Below are 21,797 nucleotides of genomic sequence, written 5' to 3' on the forward strand. Positions count from 1 at the left end.
AGTGCTTTTTTTAACATGAAGTTTCCTTGTCCAATAAAATACACTGGAATTTTATATACTTGGTATTTGCAGGTCTCACTCCTTTTTATTTAGATTGAGGCCAGAAGCTAGTAGTACATTGAAACCGCTAACATCCAAATAAACTCTGCTTTCTTCCTTTAGGTGGGAGAAGTGTTTAATGGATACCAGTGCTTTGACAAATACTTTATAAAGAGTAAAATATACAATTTCAGCTTTACTGAACACTAATGTAATTGCTCCTGAACAAAACCATTGCCTAAAGAATGCTAATCCCAGAAGAAATAATGTAGGTGTTATAGTGCGTATAAAAATCAGAAATTAGCATTTGAGGTGTCCATTCCCATACAACTCCAAAATGAACTCAGCCAAACAAATACCAGCTAGGCTTGTAAAGGAATTCAGTGTAATGAAACACATCGAAAATGAGAAAACCAAATCCTCATTTTGATTCACAAGGCAGATGTGCACACACTTGAGCTAACAAAGTCGATCTGAGAATATTTTAATAAAAATAAACACGGGTAGCTGTAATATCTAAACACAGGTAGCTGTAATTTCTGTTAATGCCAGGCCATTTCATGAGATGATGCTCACACTGCACCGACAGATCATGCTACGTCGCCTCTTCAGAGCAGAAACTGCAAGCCCTCTCCTCACCCGTGACTGGTTTTGTCCCTTGCACTGGTTCCAGCTCCCCAACATCAAGGTACAGGGATGGAGCTTGTAAAAAGGTCTCAGACAAAACTTTATCCCCGTTCCCCACTGAAGGTGCAGCAGGGAACAGGCGAAGAACATGGGTGCTGCCTTCCCCACCCCAACATCATCAGTTGGTCTCATAAAAGAAGCTGTTTTCCTCTGTGGAACTTGCCTCTCTAGTTTATCCCAGTCAGTTGTTTTCCTTTCAGCTTTTAATAACTAGTGATATTATACAAAGAAAACACACTGAAAATACATATATTAGCTCTTTAAACACTCCTTTTTCCCCAACAGAAGAGGGTCTGTGGGCTAGTGCATTAACCTCCTTCATGGTACAATGCACGTTGCCTCTCACAGGGAAGAGCAGAAATCGTGCTGTCTCCCAAGAGCACACTACTTTCTCTCTGACCCTACGAGGCAGTATCCTTCTCTTCCCCAACAGAGTTTCTTCCTCGCTGGCCCCTCAGACCCTTCTAGCTGGCTCACACACTTCTGAAAATCACTCCTTAAGAGAATAACCCACCTCCCTTTAAGCACCTGCTTGAGTAATTTCAGGAAATTTGTTCCTGACTCAGGCTAATCCTTCCTGGCTAGTCATCTTCCCTTTCCTTCCCAACTCACTATTATCCTTTAATTGTTGATTTGATCCCTCATGTCCCAAGTCATCAGGGCTCCTTCCCTACTCCTGTGCTGGACTGGTTCAGCAGGAATCCCTAAGATGGTTAACACCTGGTCAGCCCCGTGTCAGTTTATGAGGAAACCTCATTTCAACTAGAAACGGAAGGCAGCAGTTTTGGCATAGTGATGACAAGGTTTTACTCTTTTTTTAATACCGTACCCTAACAGTTAATGAGGGTTTTTACTCCTTTGCCCTGGTTTAACCTTAGACATGAAACCTGTTGGGGGATGAAACTAAAAAAAAAGTAAAGTAGCTGCATTTTCTTTCATCTTTCTTCTGGAACTCAAACAAAACTACCGCTGATGAACGGCCATTTGTAGCACAGATGTTAATGCAATGCTAAATGAGACAAAAATCACCAATGCAGTTTGCAAGCCTCCCTGTGATGTACGGTCATCAGGCAACACTGAGACCAGCGCTAACGTAAACTGGCTTTGCATAGGCAACTAATACATGTTTCATTATTAATTTCAATGTTCTTATCACACACAGTTGGGTTAATTGAATGTAACAATGATCACATTCCCCCAACCTGTACCAAAAATATAAATGGTCTTTAAAGCCTACACTAGCAACATACAAAGGAAACACTCGAGATGCTTTCACAGATAATTTTACAATCTGTACCTGCAAGGTGAAGTACCTGTTACTGGCAGAACGTATAGAGAGGCCGTCCAGCATATTAAAAAGAACAGTTTAAGCCATCATTTGGCTCAATTCACAACACATTCCAGGAACCCCATAAACAAAGACAACATGTGCAATGTTAACTTTCTCTTTTATGCTGACAGCTTTTTTCTCCCATATAATGACCTTCCTGCACAGTGTGTGTTACCATAAAAAGAAACAGAGCCCAGTAAAATTAGAGGAACTGCTTAATATCAAAACGTTTTATCTGAGGAAGACACCACCGCCAGTGTAAATATAAAAAGCACAAGAATTAAAAAGTATTTGTTTTGCTGTCTCTTCTTTAAGTTTAGATTGTTCAAACAAACCTAGCTAGAGTTTTCAGTTACTCTGCACTAGACAGTCCACCCAAAGGCTGAAACAGTACTCCAGAGTATGTGAACTTGGCTCCAATTTCAGACAATTTTCATCTTCTTTTTTCGACAAAGAGAAAAGTATTTGAATGCTTTGTCTGTAGCCAAGAATTTGGATATGAAAGACACACCAGTAAACAAGTCACCAAAATGGGCCACCACTACACAGACTGTAGTGCATGCTTGTTTTAAAAAAAAAACAACAAAACTTCTCTGGCCCAAAGGACACTGTTTTATTTTACAAGCAGAATGCTAATGTGAAATTTTAGTTAGAGATTATCTCTCTCATCTAAGTACAAAAGAAAAGCTACATGCATTTTTGATAGACAGAGCCTAAGTTTGCTATTTTGTTTGTACAAAGAAAAGTAAAAAGGAAGATAAAACAAGAACCTCACAGCTAGCTGGCTTGGTAAAATGTTGCACCAAACTGAATTACTTTTTTGCCGTTTTATTTGAACTACTACAGACAGCCAACAACCCTTATTCATAGCATTTGTCTTTCTATCAGCATTCCCAGAACGAAAACTGAAACTTTAAAAACATCACTGCTTTGTACCAAATGCACACTAGCTTCCACCATGGCAACTACCCCACAAAACTCAGACAAGGCTAATCCCAGTTCCCGAGGTCTATTATCTTTTATATCAGGGAGGCGTTCAAAACCACTATGGCTGCCTGGCAGCTAAGGCAGATACTGTCCTCGCCCAAAAGAGTTTTAATTTTATCCTCGACCATTTGGCGAAAATACATTTCTGAAAATCAGAGAACGCTCCAGGCAAAAGCTCGCACCGGCGCCAGTACGGAGCTTCTTGCTCCGCAAAGTGGCATATATGAGAACTGAGCAATAGCTGGGCGATGCCAGGGAGACTTCACTGAACATGCCAGTAAAGTCTCCCTAAGCCGGCCAGAAACCCAAGGGAAGGAAATGAGAGTGATTATATACAGCTGAGCAAGCACAGTACAGAGACTCCTAAATCAGTGATATGGTGTTCGCTGCTGGTGTTCTGTGGTAAAAATGTTTACCATCTGTGTTACTCTCTCTTTGTTATGGACACTAATGGAGCCTTCAAACATAAAAGCATGGGGGTGGGGAACAAAAACACAATTAAGCCAAAGTACTTGAAAATCACTTTTAGCTGTATATTACATAAGGAAATCCTGACACTAAATGAAAAATGGATCGAAACCTAAACAGAGCAGTTTCAGGCTAAGCTCAGGAGGGCTGCACAGAGCTGGGTTACTCTGCCCTGGAGGTCTAGTTCTGAGCTATCAGGCACAGACAAATCCTTTAGGTGCTGAGAAGTGGCTCGATTTTGGACACGAGAGCGCGAGGTATATTCCAATAGCTGCTAGGCCTTTCAGCCCCATCCTTACACTGAGCATGCCTGCGGCACTGAGTTTCCTAGGAAGCAGCTGCGTTTGTACAAAGCTTTTCTGCAGGGGAACTTCTCCGCGGCTCATCCCCTGCTGCTGAGAAGCCACGATGGCCTGGAGAGCATGACAGTCTGTAGCGAAGCCAAAAACTAATATACGCCATTCAGTTTGCAGTCGGTGCATAAAACCAAGCATCTGACTCGCTTGTGCTAGACATCTCACACTGCCGTACATGAAAATGGGTGGAAATCACAGCCTGACTTCCATCTCAGACGTTTTTTACTCTGCTCATCAAAATTTATGTAAGGGAAAGGAGTTCCAACGACCTAATATCTCCACTACAACCTCAAGTAGTTGCCTCACTGTGTCTTTTCACAGTCCCTTCCTCCCTCACTACCCAGCACGACACTGCAGGGCATCTATGGTAACAGGAGTCCACCCTGCTTCCTTCAAGCCCAAGGAAGAGAGCTTGGCTCAGGCTCCCCTACTTCCACCCCACACCACTAGCTATCGGGTTGCCTATTCTCCAAACCCAGCACATCCAAATTCTTTGGCAGCCAGTGCCCCATTTCAACCGAGTTGTCAGTAATTTGAGGCTAACTACTGAATTCAGCATGTGCACACACAGCGCAGCCTCACCACAACGCAAGATCATCTGTCAGCAAGAATAAAGCTTTTTCAGATGAGACGTTTCAGGTAAGTTGTTCAATCATTCATGTTACTGATGCCGGTTCAAATGTAATTCTAGCAGAACAGGAGTGGACTTCATGAACCACAAACCAAGCCAGGAAGAAGAAAATCAGAAGTGGAATAGCCGTTTGTTTACTCTACAGCTGGAGTGGCCCACCAGCAGCCTCACAATGCTGGAAGTAGTTCTGGAACCAACTGGTGCCACCTGGAACATGACCAAAACTGAAACACCACACTGGTTTGAAAAATGCCTCGAGAGCTGGCACGAAGTTGGAGAGCTTCCCCAGAGCAGACAGACACCTGAAAATAATACAGCTGAATCAGTCCCAGGCTCAAAAGTCACCACCGCTAATGCATGGTCTCAGCAGATGAACCACTGAGGGTGGATCATTCAGTGACGTGCTCGTGAAAACTCCCTCCTGAATTTCAGGGAACTCATGACTTTTGGTTCCTATGCCTCTCAACAAGTACTCTAGGATTAGAGTTAAAAGAAAAGGGAGAAGGGTAAGACACTGTTTGCCACAAGTAGAGCTGTTTCTGGAGTGCAGCAAATAACAATGTAGGGAAACCTGCGTAGAAATGAGCCAGCAATCATAATCCTAATAATAAAGGAGGAAAACTCCATAACCAAAAGAGCAAAGAACAAACCACCGACCCTTCAGATCATGGAGGGAAATTAATCAGACAGCTTTGATACCATTTTCCTACTTAACTTCCCAGTGAACCCTCATGTTATTAAGGCATGCACCTAAGATTCTCAAAGTCACACACTTCTCCTTCTAATAATTTATCTACCATCTCAAAGAAAAGTGGTGAACTTACATACATCGACAAAAAACATGCATTTACTTTTTAACGTTTAATACTGACATGATTATAAAGTGTTTACTGGGCAGGCAGGTGGGGCAAGTCCTCTGTTTTGTACACAGATTCCCTTTGCTTGACACTTTGCCTCTGATGCTCTGTTTCCTCTGTACCCTACGGATGTTTCTATTAAAATCTTTATTCCTTCACGACACTAATGGTACACTGAGAGTTCAATTCATCTCTGGTGATAATCTCTTCTTAACCTTCTCTACAGCTTCCATCATCGCCTTCTAGATGGGTTTTGACAGGTTAAGAGGCATCAGCCTGCCAAAGCTCTCTACTCGTCTTAAAACCTCTACAACACCACCAGTGCATTCTGCTACGTGCCTATGACTCCACCGCAAGCATCCAGACTTTTTCAGATTAGAAGTGGACCTTCTGACCTCTCCTCAACTGGGTACTTCTCAGTGCAGTCATACAAGCTCTGGTAAAGAACAATTATTCCCTTTAACACTCAGCATTACTGCAGACCTGGAATTGCTTGTCCTGATTTTCTCCAACTATATTATTTTTGTCTCACTGCCCTGTAAAGCCTTCAGGGACACCCAAGAATTTGCAAAATCACTGAATACACTGTCAAGATGTGGAGTTTGTAAAGATACTCAAAAGCCAACTGGATGAAGCCCTGATGAGCCTGCTCTAATTGACACTGCTTTGAAGGGGCAGGGGGTCGCTTCCAACCTTAAATATTCTATGACTATGACAGTCTTCTCTGGCCTCTCCAAGAGCGTGAGCGTGTCTGAACAGTTACTTCACATGCAACATTGCATTTCAATTTGGCTATTTAAGATAAATTAGGAAACAGTAACATTCTGGGTTTTCACCTTGCCTGCAGCGTGGTGAAAAACATTTTAAGGGTGGAGAAACTCACTGCCTCTCTCGCACCTTGGGATGCTTCCTAACTTCTTGAAAGCATCTTCTACTTTACAGGAAACTTGAGTCCAGTTTGCGCCTTGTCAAAGCCACTGCTTGATGCCATAAACAAGGATATTTCCATTATCACATACTCCTTTTCTAAGTCAATGTGTCAAAACCAGGCTGTGGGACAGATACCTTTCAGAATGTAGCTGTGATCTTCTTGATGCAGTGTCCTGATCTGGCTTAGGTACAGCAACCACATTGGGTTGTTCTGCTTGCTGAGTATTTGTTAAATGTTAACAGTGGGCTTGGAACTTACAAGGCTAAGGGAGGGCTTCCCTGCAGCTCTTTTATAACTATAAGATGAACCTAGGGAGAAAAAAAACAAAATAACACAAAACGCTCACAAAAAAACAAGGAACGCCCGAAGACTTGTAACAGAACACTAATGTAAGTATTTTAAAACTCAAACATCTTTGTTTTTCCTCATATGAAGTCTGACATCAAAGAAAGCAGTAAGTGAGAGTTGGTTCTGAGGGCATGTGAGGAGAAATCGCTCTGAAGTGGGGAGGAGGGGGAGGTAGCAGTGGAAACACAGGACATCACCACAGCTTTCCTACCCACAGGGCTTTATGGCCTCGATGGAATATTCCCGTGTCCCGCTCAGCGCCGCCGTGTCATATGCGCTGAAGCTCTTTGGCACAGGGGCAGTTTGTTTTCACTGTCCTTACAATAGCGCGGGCCTTTCCTTTTCATCCGCATCGCCCTGACCTCCCTTTTCTCCCTCCCTCCCCCCAATCAAACAATTATCATCAGATGCAGGAAGAACCTTGTTGTGGTTCTGCCGCTCATAACACGATTTGCTATGCGAATACTTCCTGCGCACCCTGCCAACATGGCACCTCTCCAAGACATAAGACTGGTGTTTGGGAGATGGTCACACAAGTGTGATACTTCCTACTACAACTGCTCTGCCCTTCACCTTCCTCCGCCTTGCTATGGGCAAGGGCTATAAATATCAAATGGCATGAATGAAATGAAGATGGAGGCTGCCTGTTCGTACCAGTATGAGTGTTTGCAGCAGTGTGGACTGCTGTCCTTCAGATCAGCAGGGATGCACAAGACCCTTGTTAAAACGTCGGTAACATAATTTTCAACGTACTTTACACAGAAAAGAATTCACATGAAACTTTAGTTTCCTAAGGAGTGAAATAAACTGTCTTTTTCTGTGTGGTAAATTCCCCTGTTATTTGCGTAGAGCCTTATATGAACACTGGGGAAAATTTGCAGAGCTTCAAAATATCAACTGAAGGCTAATACAAGATTTTACATGCAATGAATAAACTGGACCCAGACACTGTAAGATACACAATTGGGACAAAGGGGAGACTTTTGTCTTTACAAGAGTCCCTGGTGTTCCCTGTCTGTAATACTTATGTGTTAACTCCAGTAGCTGTATGACTTGCTGATGCACAGCAATTTTTCTGTAGTTTATTCTTATCCTCATGCTTCTCCTAAATGCTACTTACAGAAAAACATAAAGGTTAATGTCAGATTAATAGTAATACCTCTCTTCTTGACCCATGTGTCTTTCTAGCAAAAAGACAAGCATGTCTAAAAAAACCCTGACACGGGAAATGCACAAGAGAAGCAATCTGAGAAAAGATGGAGAAGATAAGTATGGCAGAAAAATCAAAGAAAGGATGACTAGAAAGAAGAAATGAAATATCAGGAGAAAAGATTTGACACAGCATATGACAAAGTAATATAAGGCTTTGGTGATGAAGACAGGAGGACTGAACTTCAAGTATAAGGCAATAAATTCTGTCAAAAGAGACAACACAGCAGCAGATCATTTTAAAGACAGCATGGTTGAACACGTATTTTGCAGTCCATGAAAGGCATCCAGAAAGAGGAACTGAAACCAGTTTTAGTTGAGACAAATGCACAGGCAAGGGTTTCAGTTGTGGGAACAAAAAAGTATGGAAGGCAAGTAAAAGCCAACTGAGCGCATGATGACAGCACTTAAGGGCCCCACACTGGCTTCCTACCTGCTTCAAAGCACCGTGCAGCGCGTTAAGTTTGACCTCTGACATGGTCTGAGAGTCGGCCTTTCCCTCAGTGATGGTCCTAGCTGTAGAGATATTTGAGTTCATAGACAGCCAAAATGCAGTGAAAGGGAAAAGTCAAAAAATTAAGAGTTATTTCATCCGCTGGTGAACTTAGTTACATATCCTACTGTTTACTCATCTTTTGTCACGTATTCCGGTGCTTTAACAATGGAAAAACAAAATTCATTAAGGTAATTTACAGGAATCTCTTTATCTGCACTTAGGATATAACCCACAATAATTATGAGCAGTGTGTGGCAATATTTTCACTATTTAGGAGAGGAAGTGAAAAATACCAAACACATCTAAAATTGCATAAGGGATTTGTGCAGACAGAAGGTAATTACACAAAGTGGACTTTGGCCAAGACTCTCAGAATATGAAGCGATCTCAGAACCTTGTGGAAATTACCATGGGATCTTTAATGATAACTGGGCTAAATCTTCGTTTAAATTGTCCTAAAAAAGATGCCTTCTCTAACAGCACATTGTCCCTTTGCTACACAGATTGACAGCACCATCGTACTCCAAAATTAGATGGCATGTCCAAAACTACAGCACACAAGTGGAAAACCAAAAACAAATAAAGAAAAAAAAACCCAAAGCACAGTCATTTAAAAAACAGACCAGGAGTAGACATCTCAAGTGTTTCAGATGCACAGAATTACTTGCTTCCCCCTCTGTCTAATTTATTTCAGATTAGTAAGAGATCCCTTATTTTAGGTCAGTGCTATGACAATAGAAGTATGCCAACGTAACCTTCATTTTATTAATTAGCATTTAGCAAGAAGTTTGTCCTCCTCTAGAAATATTTCCTTCCATAAGGAAGAATAACCTTGAACAGAAGAGAAAACTAAGCCAAGGAGAGGAGAAAAATGAAACTGAAGCTCCCGATAGATTTATATGCCTTTAAAATATATTTATTTACATACCCTTAAAATGTAAATAAAATAGAACTGAGTAAAAAATGACTTCATCTCCCAGAAGCAAGCACAGCACTGTATCTGTATTCATAACTACTCCGGGGAAAACCAACCACAAAGAAAGTCCCTCTTTTACACATGCTTCCTACCATGGACCATGTGCTCATGCAACTCATTGTTTATCTAGTCTGGAAAGAAAAATGCCACGAAAAAGCAATCACAAGGCAGATGGCTGGTTTCACTAATCTGACCCTATTTCTTCCAAGTAAATCTAGTCTACAATAGTGATGCCCCAAATAATCCACCATTCCTATAATACTTAGATTTGCATATTTAGGTTAGAAATGCCCAGCATTGCTGGATTAAGATTTTCCCCCAGTAAAACAATGCTTTGTCATAAATTCTACTCCAGGGACCATGCCAATTCTTAAACCAGACGTGTCCACACACTGAAGTGGAAGCACGTTTGCAAAACATTCTTACCAACGCTCACCTCTACAGCTGAAACGCGTTTGGAAGTTTCCTTTTACTCTACTTAAACGCGACCGTAAAGAGTGACAAACGCAAAGATTCTCTCTGTACCCGCCCCCATGATAACAGATGACAAGATGCAGCACAAGCTTCATCTCTTGCTAATTAAACGAATCAATTAAGAGACTATTGTTGCAACTGTGTAACTGCTGTTCTATAGTGGCAATAACAACCCCACGGGGAGGTCTTTTACTACATTAAAATGCTGTCCTCCACAACTCCATTTGATATTATTAGAAACAGTTATTTGCGTCTTGCTGTCATATTAGTAGCAAAGGCAAATTATGGAAATATGCAGACCAGAATGGTCCCAGTATGAGATCAGGTTTGGTTTTCAGCCTCCAAGGGAACAATTGCTGAAATTCCAAAGTTCCCTAAAGTTCTTTAATGGAACTGATAAATCTATCAGCACAGCATCCATTTAGATTCTAGGTAAGGGTCACATATTTGCATACTTTCCTGCTAAGCTGATACAATTCAACTAGATAAATTATCATATTAAGTTTACCCTCCTGAGTTAAACTGATGGAGTTCAAAATTGTTTTCGATGGTTGTCATTAATCGCTGTTACATCCTAAATGCTCACTTTGAAATCTAATTGTGCTGGTGTACCAAGGGTCATATTAATAGCATTTTTAATGTTAAATCTTTGTAAAACATGTTTATTTTACTGATATTACCACTGAAGCCTAGAAGACTAATGAGAAACAAAGTATATTTATTATCAATAAAAACTTCATTTAAAATTTACATTCAGAGACTTAAATTAGCTTTACTAACTTCATGATGCCTTTGTTTCATTAAGGTTCCTGGTTAAGCTTTAAAGCCATATAAATTAATACCTGCTAAACAGTTCTTGGGTATATGCCAAAGTTGCAGCCATCAAAAAGCTGTTTAAAAATGTGGGCTACACATATGTTTATTACTTGGCAGTCGACATCATCTTCAGAAGAAAACACTAGATCTTCACTATGAGGTAACAGTCTTGATACAGTTTAAAAAAGCCCCAACAATACTTCTTTGGCCAAACAAAGCAACTAGTAATTATTTCAACATTGGTGAATCTTAGTCTACCGAAGGAAATCACTTGAGTTACCTTTGGGTAACCTGTCCACTTGTGTTCCAAGAAGTAACAGGCTAACCAAGCAAGTTCAGTCCTTGTCCTTAAAGCATTACTGAGCTCAACACAAAAGAAACTTGTCAAATGAAGTATGGAAAATCAGAAATCCTTATTTTTCCATTTGCTTATTCCCAAGGGATAAAGGGCATAATTTATTACAAGCAAAGACTACTACACAACAGATAGCACACGCACTACAAAATCCACCAACATTAAGGACATTCATGGGAATTCTGACCTGCTTATGACGTCACCACACATTTTTTTTCTCTGCAAATTAAAACTTTCATTGAAAACAAAAGAAAAGGCCAAGATTAAAAATGAAAAAATAAAAAGGAAAACATTAGAATCTAAATGCAATAGCCCATTTCCAGTTTGGTTTTGTAAGAAAGCAAGGCTTGCAATCCAGATTTCTGCCTCTCATTCCCCATCCCCAACTCATTCCATCCAATTATCCCATTTGCACCCACAGACACTGGTTTAACCCGCTGATCAATTTCAACCAAATGTGAAGAAAAGGTAGGTAAGTCCAACTACTTATAAGTATCATAGGAACCATAACTATGTTTCCACAAATCTTCTGAAGAGCACTGGCTATGTTAAGGAAACAACCCATACTCCAGCTGAGGGAAATTTGGCAGCAGCCAGTCGGCCAGCCAGCACATTCACACTGGCCACCCAACAAGCACATATGGAGCTTCAGCTTCACCTTGGCACCACCGGCTCTTGCTCAAGGAGGTCTCAGGCAAAGACTACAAGAAGTTGTTCTGCGGGAACTTGTGGCACTTCTGGTTTCTTTTAAGTCACAGAAGCAAAATTCAGAAAGAACTCTGAGCGCTTTCTTATTTCTTTTTCCAAAGGAATCCTGAGCAAGATTCCCAAAATAATCTAACTGATTTTAGGACGTGGCTTTTGGGAATACCGGTATTTCTAGATCTCTCAGGAGCTTTTCAGTTTGCCCACAGTGGACAGCTTTAATATCTTCGCTATACCTTCCGCTTTAAAAGATATAAATATGTAACAGAACTGAAATGAGAACAGCCTATGTAACTGTGTGACTGTGCCCGATCATCCACGTTAGGTGAGCTGGAACAATTCTCACTGCCAAGTCCTAATGACGGGCCGAAGTATCACTACTTTCACAAGTGAAGTCCTTGGTGCATGAATTATCCACTTCCTGCAGAATACTGCAGCAGCTTGTAGCCCGTCTCCGGATTCTCACCGCCCGTGTTCAAAAGGGACTTGCAGAAGTTAACGCTTCCAGAAGCAACTGCCCATTTTTCCTAGTGACACATTCTGCACTACTGAAATGCCACTGACGAGAGCTCTACTACTAGAAACACTGTGGTTCACGGTGCCTCTGAAACTGGGTGAAAAGAAAAAAATCTATACAGCAGTAGAATTCCCTTTAGATCAGCAGGAACCCTAATCTTAAGGCTTGTGAAAAGGAAGAGTAGAAAAAACATTTAAAAAAGAAGACACTATATTGCAAAATAAACACCTACTGGACTATATTTATTTTCTTGTGGTTAATACTCTACATATTCCAATAAATACAACCTTTGTAACCTCTGCAGGTTTTCAACCAATGTTTGAAATTCTGCATAAATCGTCAGTATCTAGTTGCAGAAGTGCCACATACAGAAAGAAAAGCAGAAAGAAAGAAAACCTGTTAAGAACTGCAATGATTTGTAAGGGTGAAAGAAGCAGGTTGTTAAACATTTGTCATTGTGAGCTAAATCAGACTCATACAGTCAAAGCTTCCATCTTCACTGCTATTTAATTGGTCTTTGTAAGAATGCAGGGAGAAAGAAAAAAGGAGGAGGAAGCTGTCTGGAAGCTGGTGAGATTATATACAGACTGAAAAGTTCCAGGACAATTTGTAAGCCTCAATAATGGACAGAAAGTTGGAAGTTTGCTGTTGAAGCAAAAGCAGACAAGTCACGGCAGGAAGGAGCAGAAAGGGAAATCAGCAGTGAGAAGTAAAGTTCGTATACTGACCTGTAGCTCCTAGGATTATCTTAAATACATAAATGATGTATATGCAATAAGCCAGGAAGCAAAGGCAAAGATTTTGAGGAATGCCTCTATGTAAAGCTCTCCATTTCTGACCAACCTGATAAACAACATACATAACTAATAACCCTGACTGTGTATGAAACATCCTTTTGCCAATCTATCTGGAAGTAGCTACAGAACAATCAAGAAGTCATTAATATTGAGTGATCACTATTGTACAAGAACGTATGCCAACTATGCTAAAAAGCATGGCCAGGGCTTGACAGAGACTAGTTTTCCTAAATCCAGTGTTCTCAACCTGGAGTTTGCAGATGTGGTCACGGCAGTGGGTCTCTGGACTACTTTAAATGGGTCTGCAAAAAGGCTGAAGAACAGCAAGCGTAGCATTAACAAGGCTAATAGCAAACATAAGAGAGCATAAGCCTCCATAGCAAAACTTCAAATGTTTTGTAAATCAAAGGTGCCGAAAGCACTCCATCAGGGATGGACTGAAGCAATGGCAAAACCTCCAGTGAGAAAGCTGGACCAAGAAAATTATGCCATGAAACTCAGAAGCACCTAAAGATGGCTTGATTCTTAGGTCAGAGCAATTCCACTATGTTCCACATGGGTTCCTATACTGTGTTCACCACTGAAGGAACATTGTCAAGTAATACACTGAGCAACATGACTAATATCTGTCACATATATGTTCTTTCATCCTTCCCCAGGGGAAAGAAGTAACTATTTTCCTCTATATCGCTGCTCTGATGTTAGAGAACAGAAGATCAAAGAAATGGCATGAATAATGAGCAGAGGATAGTGAAATTTTCCACTGTGGCTGGGGACTCTTCACTGTCTGGGACTGTTTCTTTTGAGGAAAGTGTTCCACTGAGCCAGCAGAGCATCGCTGTCAAGCACGGCCTGCAGCCCAACACTGACAATGACGTTACAGATGCAGCGGAGCCAGGCTACTCACTAGCTGAGCAAACAGACAATATTTCTTTATGCAAAATTCTACACAGAGGCCATTACGCACAGTCTAGAATAAGTTTAATGCTTCCATAATAATCTGTAGTTCTCTATATACTTGTAGCTTTCTTAGTGCTAAAGGCTGTCTGCCCAGACATATTTCATTGCTGAAGTCCTGCTGACAGAGGCGTGAATAACCAGCAAATGATTGGGACCATCAGCAGGCCAACAGAAAACATTCCTCTCACGTAAGAGAACAGAAGGTGGAACGAAGAGACAAGAGACATGACAGAAACTGGAGGCTAACTAGAAAGAGAGAACTGAAGGGTGGACTTTGGTCCTCTGAAAAGACTGCTCAAACATACAGGCTTTTGAACCGCAGAGGCTGAAGCAGAAGTTCTGTGTATAGATCTTAGTATTTTTCTATAGATCTTTACATTTCGATTTCATATAGATCTTTATGTCTAGAGAACAAGTCTTATGAGGAGCGGCTGGGGGAACTGGGGTTGTTTAGCCTGGAGAAAAGGAGGCTGAGGGGAGACCTTGTCAGTCTCTTCTCTCAAGTACAAGTGATGGGACCAGAGAAAACTACCTCAAGTTGCGCCAGGGGAGGTTTAGATTGGATATTAGGAAAAATTTCTTCACCAAAAGGGTTGTCAAGTACTGGAACAGACTGCCCAGGGAAGCAGTTGAGTCACCATCCCTGGAGGTATTTAAAAGACGTGTAGATGTGGTGCTTAAGGACATTGTTTAGTGGTGGACTTGGCAGTGTTAGGTTAACGGTTGGACTGATGATTTTAAAGGTCTCTTCCAACCTAAACAATTCTTTGATTCTATGTTTGTTACAAACCTATTTCTGTGAGCCGCCTATACACAGGAGACAACCCATAAAGGACTGCCTCCTTGTTTTTCCTGCTTTTGGGCATGGTTTTGGACGTTAATCTGAAGCATGTATTACCCTGTTTCCTTTTTCTTTGTACAATATATAGCACAATAAGATTCCTTGGTGTTACAGTAATGCTATTAAAAAATACACTATCTGAATAATTCTAGTGTAAAGCCACAGAATAGAAGGACTCCATCAGCACATGATATCTAGTCATCTTCAGTAGAGAGGAAAAATGAGTAAAAACTCATGTAAAATCTCAATTATAGCAATAACCCATGATCTGTTCTGAAATAATTTAATCAGGACTCAAAACGTTATCATACCAGGAAAATTAAACCAAATCAGTGTAGCCTCCTGTTCAACAACTACTTCTTACAGCTAAAAGTTGCTTGCTCCTCAGGCAGAAACACCCTTGTACATCCTCCAATAGCATGAGCAATATCAGATCTGAGACTTATAACCCTCTACCAAAAAACAATTTGGTGAAAATAAGCTATCTAACGCCACTACAATTTGAAGAGAAGAGAAACGCTCAAGCAGCAAAGAATTTCTACTTGTGATCAGAAATAAACAAGAGTATTATTACAAATCCATGTAGACCCCTGAACGATGCTAACAGTGTGCACTGAAAGCTATGATTTCCCCGGGGAAAGGAACATGATTTTTCCCGCTCTCCTCCAAAACAACAGAAACATGCTGCTACACTAACAGAAACATTTGTCCTACTGTCCACGCATTTACCATATGTTATGCAGCAGAATTCATATTAAACTGTTGTCTTTCTGCTGCAATGTAGTTTTCTCTGTCCTTCACCTAGCTAACTGGGACAGCGAGGATGTTTCTAACAGAGAAGCATACCTTTCACTTCTCCAGAGTGTCAGCTGGCTTCCTGAAGCAGGGGCTTGTATTTTATCCAAAACCAGTAGCAGAATTGTTTCTACCATCCAATGTCAACAAATCAAGTGAAGCCATTTATCGAAGCTGATGCCCTCCTGACAAGCCAGGGAGCTGTGCTCCCGATCAGCTGGTTCTAAAAATATGTTCTGATGGACAGGTCAGCGGTGTGTACGCTCAGTAGCACCACGCTGCCTGCCACCACTGAAGTGCCATCAACATTTGCCCCCATCAAAAGTAACACAGAATGCTCAAAGCTATCCCTAATGTTATCTACTATGAAAAAAAGAGCAGAGCAATAATTTCACAAGCTGTTTATTATGTTGATAAAAAATACATTATAATAATAATGAGCAATCAAGACTTTCTTGCTGCTAAATATTCCTTTCAAACACCTAGTATCTTGACTGCACTTCTATTGTTAGCAAAGTTTTAGTAAGAGATATGTAATGGTGAGCCCCAAACGTATTTCTAGGACCCTCATTAAGATGATATTCTTTTCTTTGTTTGAACATTTACATTTGTGTATGTGTACACATACACACGCAGCTACACACATGGAGACTGTGTACCTATACGTGCAGGCAATTTGTAGGCGATATCATTGTAAGGAAAATCCATCCTTCTGCCCCATTACCTAAGCCAAGTGTATTAAGTTGAAATCAGAAGAGTACAAGGATGTTAAAGGAGCAAGGGACAAATTAAATACAGGGACTTAGGGGAAAGGAGAAGGACAGTAGGCTAGAGAAACTGATAGGAACAGAGGTGCAGACTCTGGCTTGGATTCTGTGGGAGAACTGGTATCGGAGCAAACCCTGGGAAGCAGACTTCATTACTGCTTCTCTACCCTGCTTGCTGAAGTTCTCTCTCTGGGTTTCATCAGCAAGAGTTGTGCATAATTTACATTAAATAAAAAATCATGGACAGAGTACTACAGGCTTTTCTGTCCAGTCCTCTTGAGAATTTTAGTTATAATCATATACTTAATTTCCCAAAATAACTAGGATCCGATAAGCGCACACGAGCTAGTCAGTAAGATCTGATATATATTACAATCCATTGGCTGTTTCATCATCAATTTTTTAAAGCTTAAAGCACATCAATACTGTACCCTCTTTTGTCAATTTTTGGTGTCGCACAAGGCCCAGCACAAGAGTTCTAGTCTCTAAGTGAGACTCCGGGGCACTTCTAACATATTAATACGAACTGTTTTCATACCCAACTTAACAACAAATTTAATTTTTAATGTCACTAAATACACACTTAATCAGAATTTTCTCTGCTACAGCACCCACTTACAGGGGATCAATTAAAATCTTTTCAGTATTATCTTATCAAATTGCATTTATATCTTATCTACTTGGAGTAATTATTTTCTTCTCACACAAAGACTATCAGATCAGTCAGCTAGCAGCAATCTCACATATGCAGGATGCAACTCCAGAGCTGAAGCATCTTTACAAATACAATAGTGCAGAACAAAACTTCTATTTTATGACTTATTTGTAACTGCTACTCTGCTTGATATTGAATAAGACAAATAAAATGTATATGCATGTAGAGAGATATGTTTATAGAAGCAAAAAATATTAGGGGCACTTTTCATCTCTAAAAAACAACATGCAAGTCTACAGGTATTCTTGTTAAGTTTACTCTTACCACGTTATACCTCCCAAAAAATGGCTTCATAGGACTCTTAGAAGAACTAATCACAAGCAAATAGAATGAAAGCATTATCATACGCAATCTTAATCTACTTTTGTCCAAAACATATAGTGCACAGAGACATTAGGACTAAATTCTAAAGGGAACATTTCATTCCTAGGCTTTTGACTGTTAATGTCACTGAGGGAAACCTGTTGGCAGCAATCAGGACAACTCACTTTAGAGGATACTTCAATTTTATCTCATTTTCAGAACTATTTTTAGGTGCATAAGGAACTTGGAAAAATTCACTGACTGCATTTTAATCATCCAAATCATGGAATTGGAAGCTGCTTCAATCACATATATGTTTATAAGCATCCATCACCTAACACAAAACTTTAGTTTCTGTAGTATACGTGACTGCTCCAGATAATAGCAGATGAAAAAAATCTATTTTATTGAGTAAATTCTGTCTAATGGTATAAAATCTGATCAGGATTTAGGCATACTTCTCTCCAGCAAACAAAATCTGGGAGAACTACACAGCTATGACATTTGGCTAGAGTGAGAAAAGGACAGAACTCTTTGCATTACTAAATAGTCTTTTCATAAGGTACTGACCCACCTCTGGGATGTGAGGGTATGTGGTACAGGTGAAGCAACAGAGGTCAGAAAGTGGAGGTGGTGGGGAAGAGTGGGTTTGATGCTGGCGTGGACCAAACCTGAGTATTTTGCAGTAAGTTTACAAGTCTACAACCAGTTACTCTCAAATCCCTTGTAAATGCAACAGAGGCAGACTTGAATCAATTGACATGTGGAATGCAGATACTGTGCACTGTGCCATGAAAGTTAGCTTCAGAAATTTGCCTCGATTCACCTGTTAAGCTCAGGATATTTACACATAATACTAACCTCCACAAACACAAGTGTCCGATGTGCTGCCAGTGTAATTTGCCTATTTTCTGTTTACGTTATATTCTTCTACCAACATAACTCTTGGTAATAGTTATACATACTTACCACTGTGCCTAGAAACTGAATGCTTGTATCTCCAGAGGCATTCCGAGAAAGCCGCTGAAAAAAAGAGACGTAAAAACTGATTAGAAGTGTCTCTGGAATTTGAAACCTTTCCTTTTTCTGTGTCACATCACTGTAAAGTAATGAAAACTAATTGAGTACACAAATTATACATAAAACAGATAAAATAAAACCCTTTACTTCAACAGCTTCAGTACTAGAAGTCCAATTCATACTTCTGCTCGGATTTTGGGTTTGTTTCAGTCAACTCAATAACATTTAATTTTGAAGAACAATGAAAACAAATATGGCCAAGTACAACACAGAACAACCTTGGACTTGCAGAAAGACAAATTGTCATGAATAATGAGGCTTCTGCCATCTCTAAATGTCTGTGATTCTGTATTGCTGTTACTCACATTTAGTATTATCTTCATTCTCTCCTAATGAGAGACATTTTAATCTCTGTTTAAAATGCAAACCTCCAATGATGTTACTTTGAAAACAGAAGAAAAAAAAAAATGACCTTATGAAATGTCTGGTCACCTACTGTGGTTCAGGAGTTGATTGAAGTTATTAAGCAGTCTTCAAATATTACATTGTCAGTAAGCCACAAGACAATGCAAAAGACAATATGTTATTGATTTAACACAGTATTATCCATAATCTAAATATGCAAAATGTATAAAGAATTCCTTCTTCTTGTGAATTGTCTCCTTCAACGTGAAAAGTTTTTTTCTCCCTTTTTCTTCCTGCTGTTAAATTATAGCACATATAGACCCAAAATCAGGGCCCTAGTCACGGAACAAAGGCCTAATACTTACACAATGCCAGACGTACATACGAGTATAGAAGCACAGATTTGAGAAGGTGAGTATAAATTGCAAACAAAGAGCTGCATGGAGATCTTCAGCATTTTAAAGACAAGGAAGCCTAGGAATAGGGCTGCAAATTATTTTGAGAGATCTTCTAGTCTAGTACCCCCGGCAGAGTCAAAACACACCTGTGTCACTCTCAAACAATGTGTCTAACCCATTCTTAAAGTCTTTCAATTGCAGAGATGTCACAGTCTCCCCTAAGCAATTTATCCCAGTGTTCAGCATTCTTATCATTAGGAAGTTTCTTCCTAATATCTGACTAAAATAACCCTTACTACAACCACAGCACATTAATTATCCTCTTTTTCATCACAAACAAGAAACACACATTACTCCCTTTCTTTTTACAGCTACCTACGGGTATGTGAAGAGCCATTATCACAGCTCCCTTTAGTCTTGTCTTCTCTAGACTGAGAAAGTGCTATACAACAATAGCTAGATATCCCCCAAAACAATTCTAATAGCAATAAATTAAATCCTGGTCCCTTTTCAATAATGGCGCATGTTCCTCAGCTACGCTTTATGAAGTAATAATTACTACGGCCCGAACATGCTTATTTTTTGACTTAACAGGTCACACACTGACACTGCAATCTGTACAATCATATGAAAACAAAGGATGATGTGCCAAAGCCTGACATATTTCAACAATAATGATTAATGGAATGGAAAATATGGGAAATAAAATTTCATACAAAACCTGACGTTTACTTTTATAAAGGAAACAGGAATATACACTTTTCCCACAGTCTAGGATAAACACAATCAGGTTTTGGAAACCACAAAGAAGAACAAAGTACCGGCTGCCTACAATGAATGAACCGCATGCCAAAACAAACAAGTCCCAACCACTTGATAAGCTGTCAGAAAATGGCAAGCCGAAAAAAATTAAAGGATTTAATTTCTTTTTTTCCTGGAATGCCCTCCACCCTCGTTAGAGTTCTGTCACTTATTGTGCTACCCTTTTGTGCGCTTTCAAGGGTCATTAGAGACCTTTTCATGTCCTAATAAAAATTCCATTTTTTTGGCTAATCTCCCCATCACACAGAAAAACACAACCTAAAAAACAAAACAAAACAAAAAAAGAAAAATAGAGCCCTTTTGTCATTTTCTTTAAAGGCTTTCAAAGTAAAGCCAGGTATCTTGACAACTTGACTTATTTTTCACAACTGAAAACCAAATCATTAAAGTATTTCCTCACACAGAGTCTCTTTACTCACAGCTAAATAAGCTAGCATAGCAATAACTAAGCCCTTTCAAAAATAATTTAATAACTAATTTAATAAAGCCAAATATATACGTGTATCAAGAAGGCACCTTCTAAAGCCACAGTCTCAAGACAAGACAAAGATATAAGCAGCCGCCTTCCTGCCCTGACGCTGTCGAAGTGCCCTGGTACCACACTATAGTAAATCCTCACTGCTACTGTTTGCTGTGCCCAAAATACAAAGCATTACATTCAGTTGTCTGTGGCATTAAGAGTCAGCTAAAGCACTAAAATCCATCTCTTGAATTAACCGGCAGTGAGGGAAAAAAAAAAATAAATAACGGGGAAGGTGAGGAAAATAGTTAACAAACAGAGAAGAAAAAGAAATTTCCCTTCTGGGTATATTTCAAAAAACAAAAACAAGAAAGAAAGGTAGAGAAATTCTCCAAGTCACAAAACATATGTTACATCAAGACCAAAAAGAGAACTGCCAGGCTTTTGAGAACCATGTTACAAAAGAAGTCAGCACATTATCATAATTAATGTTTCAAATTACAGTTGTAAATAAATTTCAGCTGTTAGATGTGATTAGATTTTTTGAAGCATATTGAAAGGAGTTATTTCTGTTCCGCTGGTGGGCTTGTGTTTCTGGGATTTGTAAATGTAATTGATGTTTTCAAGAAAATGAAAGGACATGGTTAACAATTATTCTTTTATTTTACACCTCTTTAGAAAAAGGACCAGTCTCCAGTTTCTCTTGTAAAGTTAGATATTTACATATTCTATACCTCATAATAGATGGTTTCATATTGCATGTGATAGCAGGAAAGTAATCAAATAGAGGTAACAAAAAAGAATAGCTAATTATATGCATTGTCATTGTTTTCCTAATAAATTGCAAATTATGTACTAGGAGGTTTACACCAAAAAGCAAGGGAAGTCTACCATTTGAACAAAGACAAAACATCACTGTATGTTTACTTGCCAATACAGTAAAATTACATTGTTGGCATCAATTACATGATCTTAGACATAACCAATGCTCTTCTGGTTGATTCAACTGATAGAGCTTCAGACTAACTTTATTAGCATCATTTGAGTTAAAAGTATAGTTTTTCTTCCTTATGAGAAAGTAACAAGATAAATCAAATCTGAAAAAAAAATAAATCACAACTTCAAAAAATCCATCTGCAGTCTCAAAGCTGTCAAATGAGTGTGTTACATAAATATTATATGTATTTTTACACACAGGTTACAGCATGCTATACTGCATATGCTATGTATATACAAACAAAACGCTTATGCACGTAGGTAAAAATAGACAAGCGTATATAATCATACAAAATGCGTTTGATCTTCCTCCTCTATCTTAAGTGTATGCTATAC

At 39.6% G+C, this 21,797-nt stretch overlaps 1 protein-coding gene across 5 annotated transcripts in view; it reads right to left on the reverse strand.

Moving 5' to 3' along the window:
- The window catches only part of PCCA (propionyl-CoA carboxylase subunit alpha), a 300,001-nt gene that overhangs the window by 42,378 nt on the left and 235,826 nt on the right, over window positions 1-21,797 (reverse strand). For all 5 annotated transcript variants that reach the window (XM_069802387.1, XM_069802389.1, XM_069802391.1 and 2 more), the window contains one exon: window positions 18,330-18,383. In XM_069802387.1, coding sequence (XP_069658488.1) covers window positions 18,330-18,383 — 54 coding nt within the window. The remainder of the gene's footprint in view (window positions 1-18,329; window positions 18,384-21,797) is intronic.

Source organism: Haliaeetus albicilla, chromosome 15 (genome assembly GCF_947461875.1).
Source record: "Haliaeetus albicilla chromosome 15, bHalAlb1.1, whole genome shotgun sequence".
NCBI lineage: Eukaryota > Metazoa > Chordata > Aves > Accipitriformes > Accipitridae > Haliaeetus > Haliaeetus albicilla.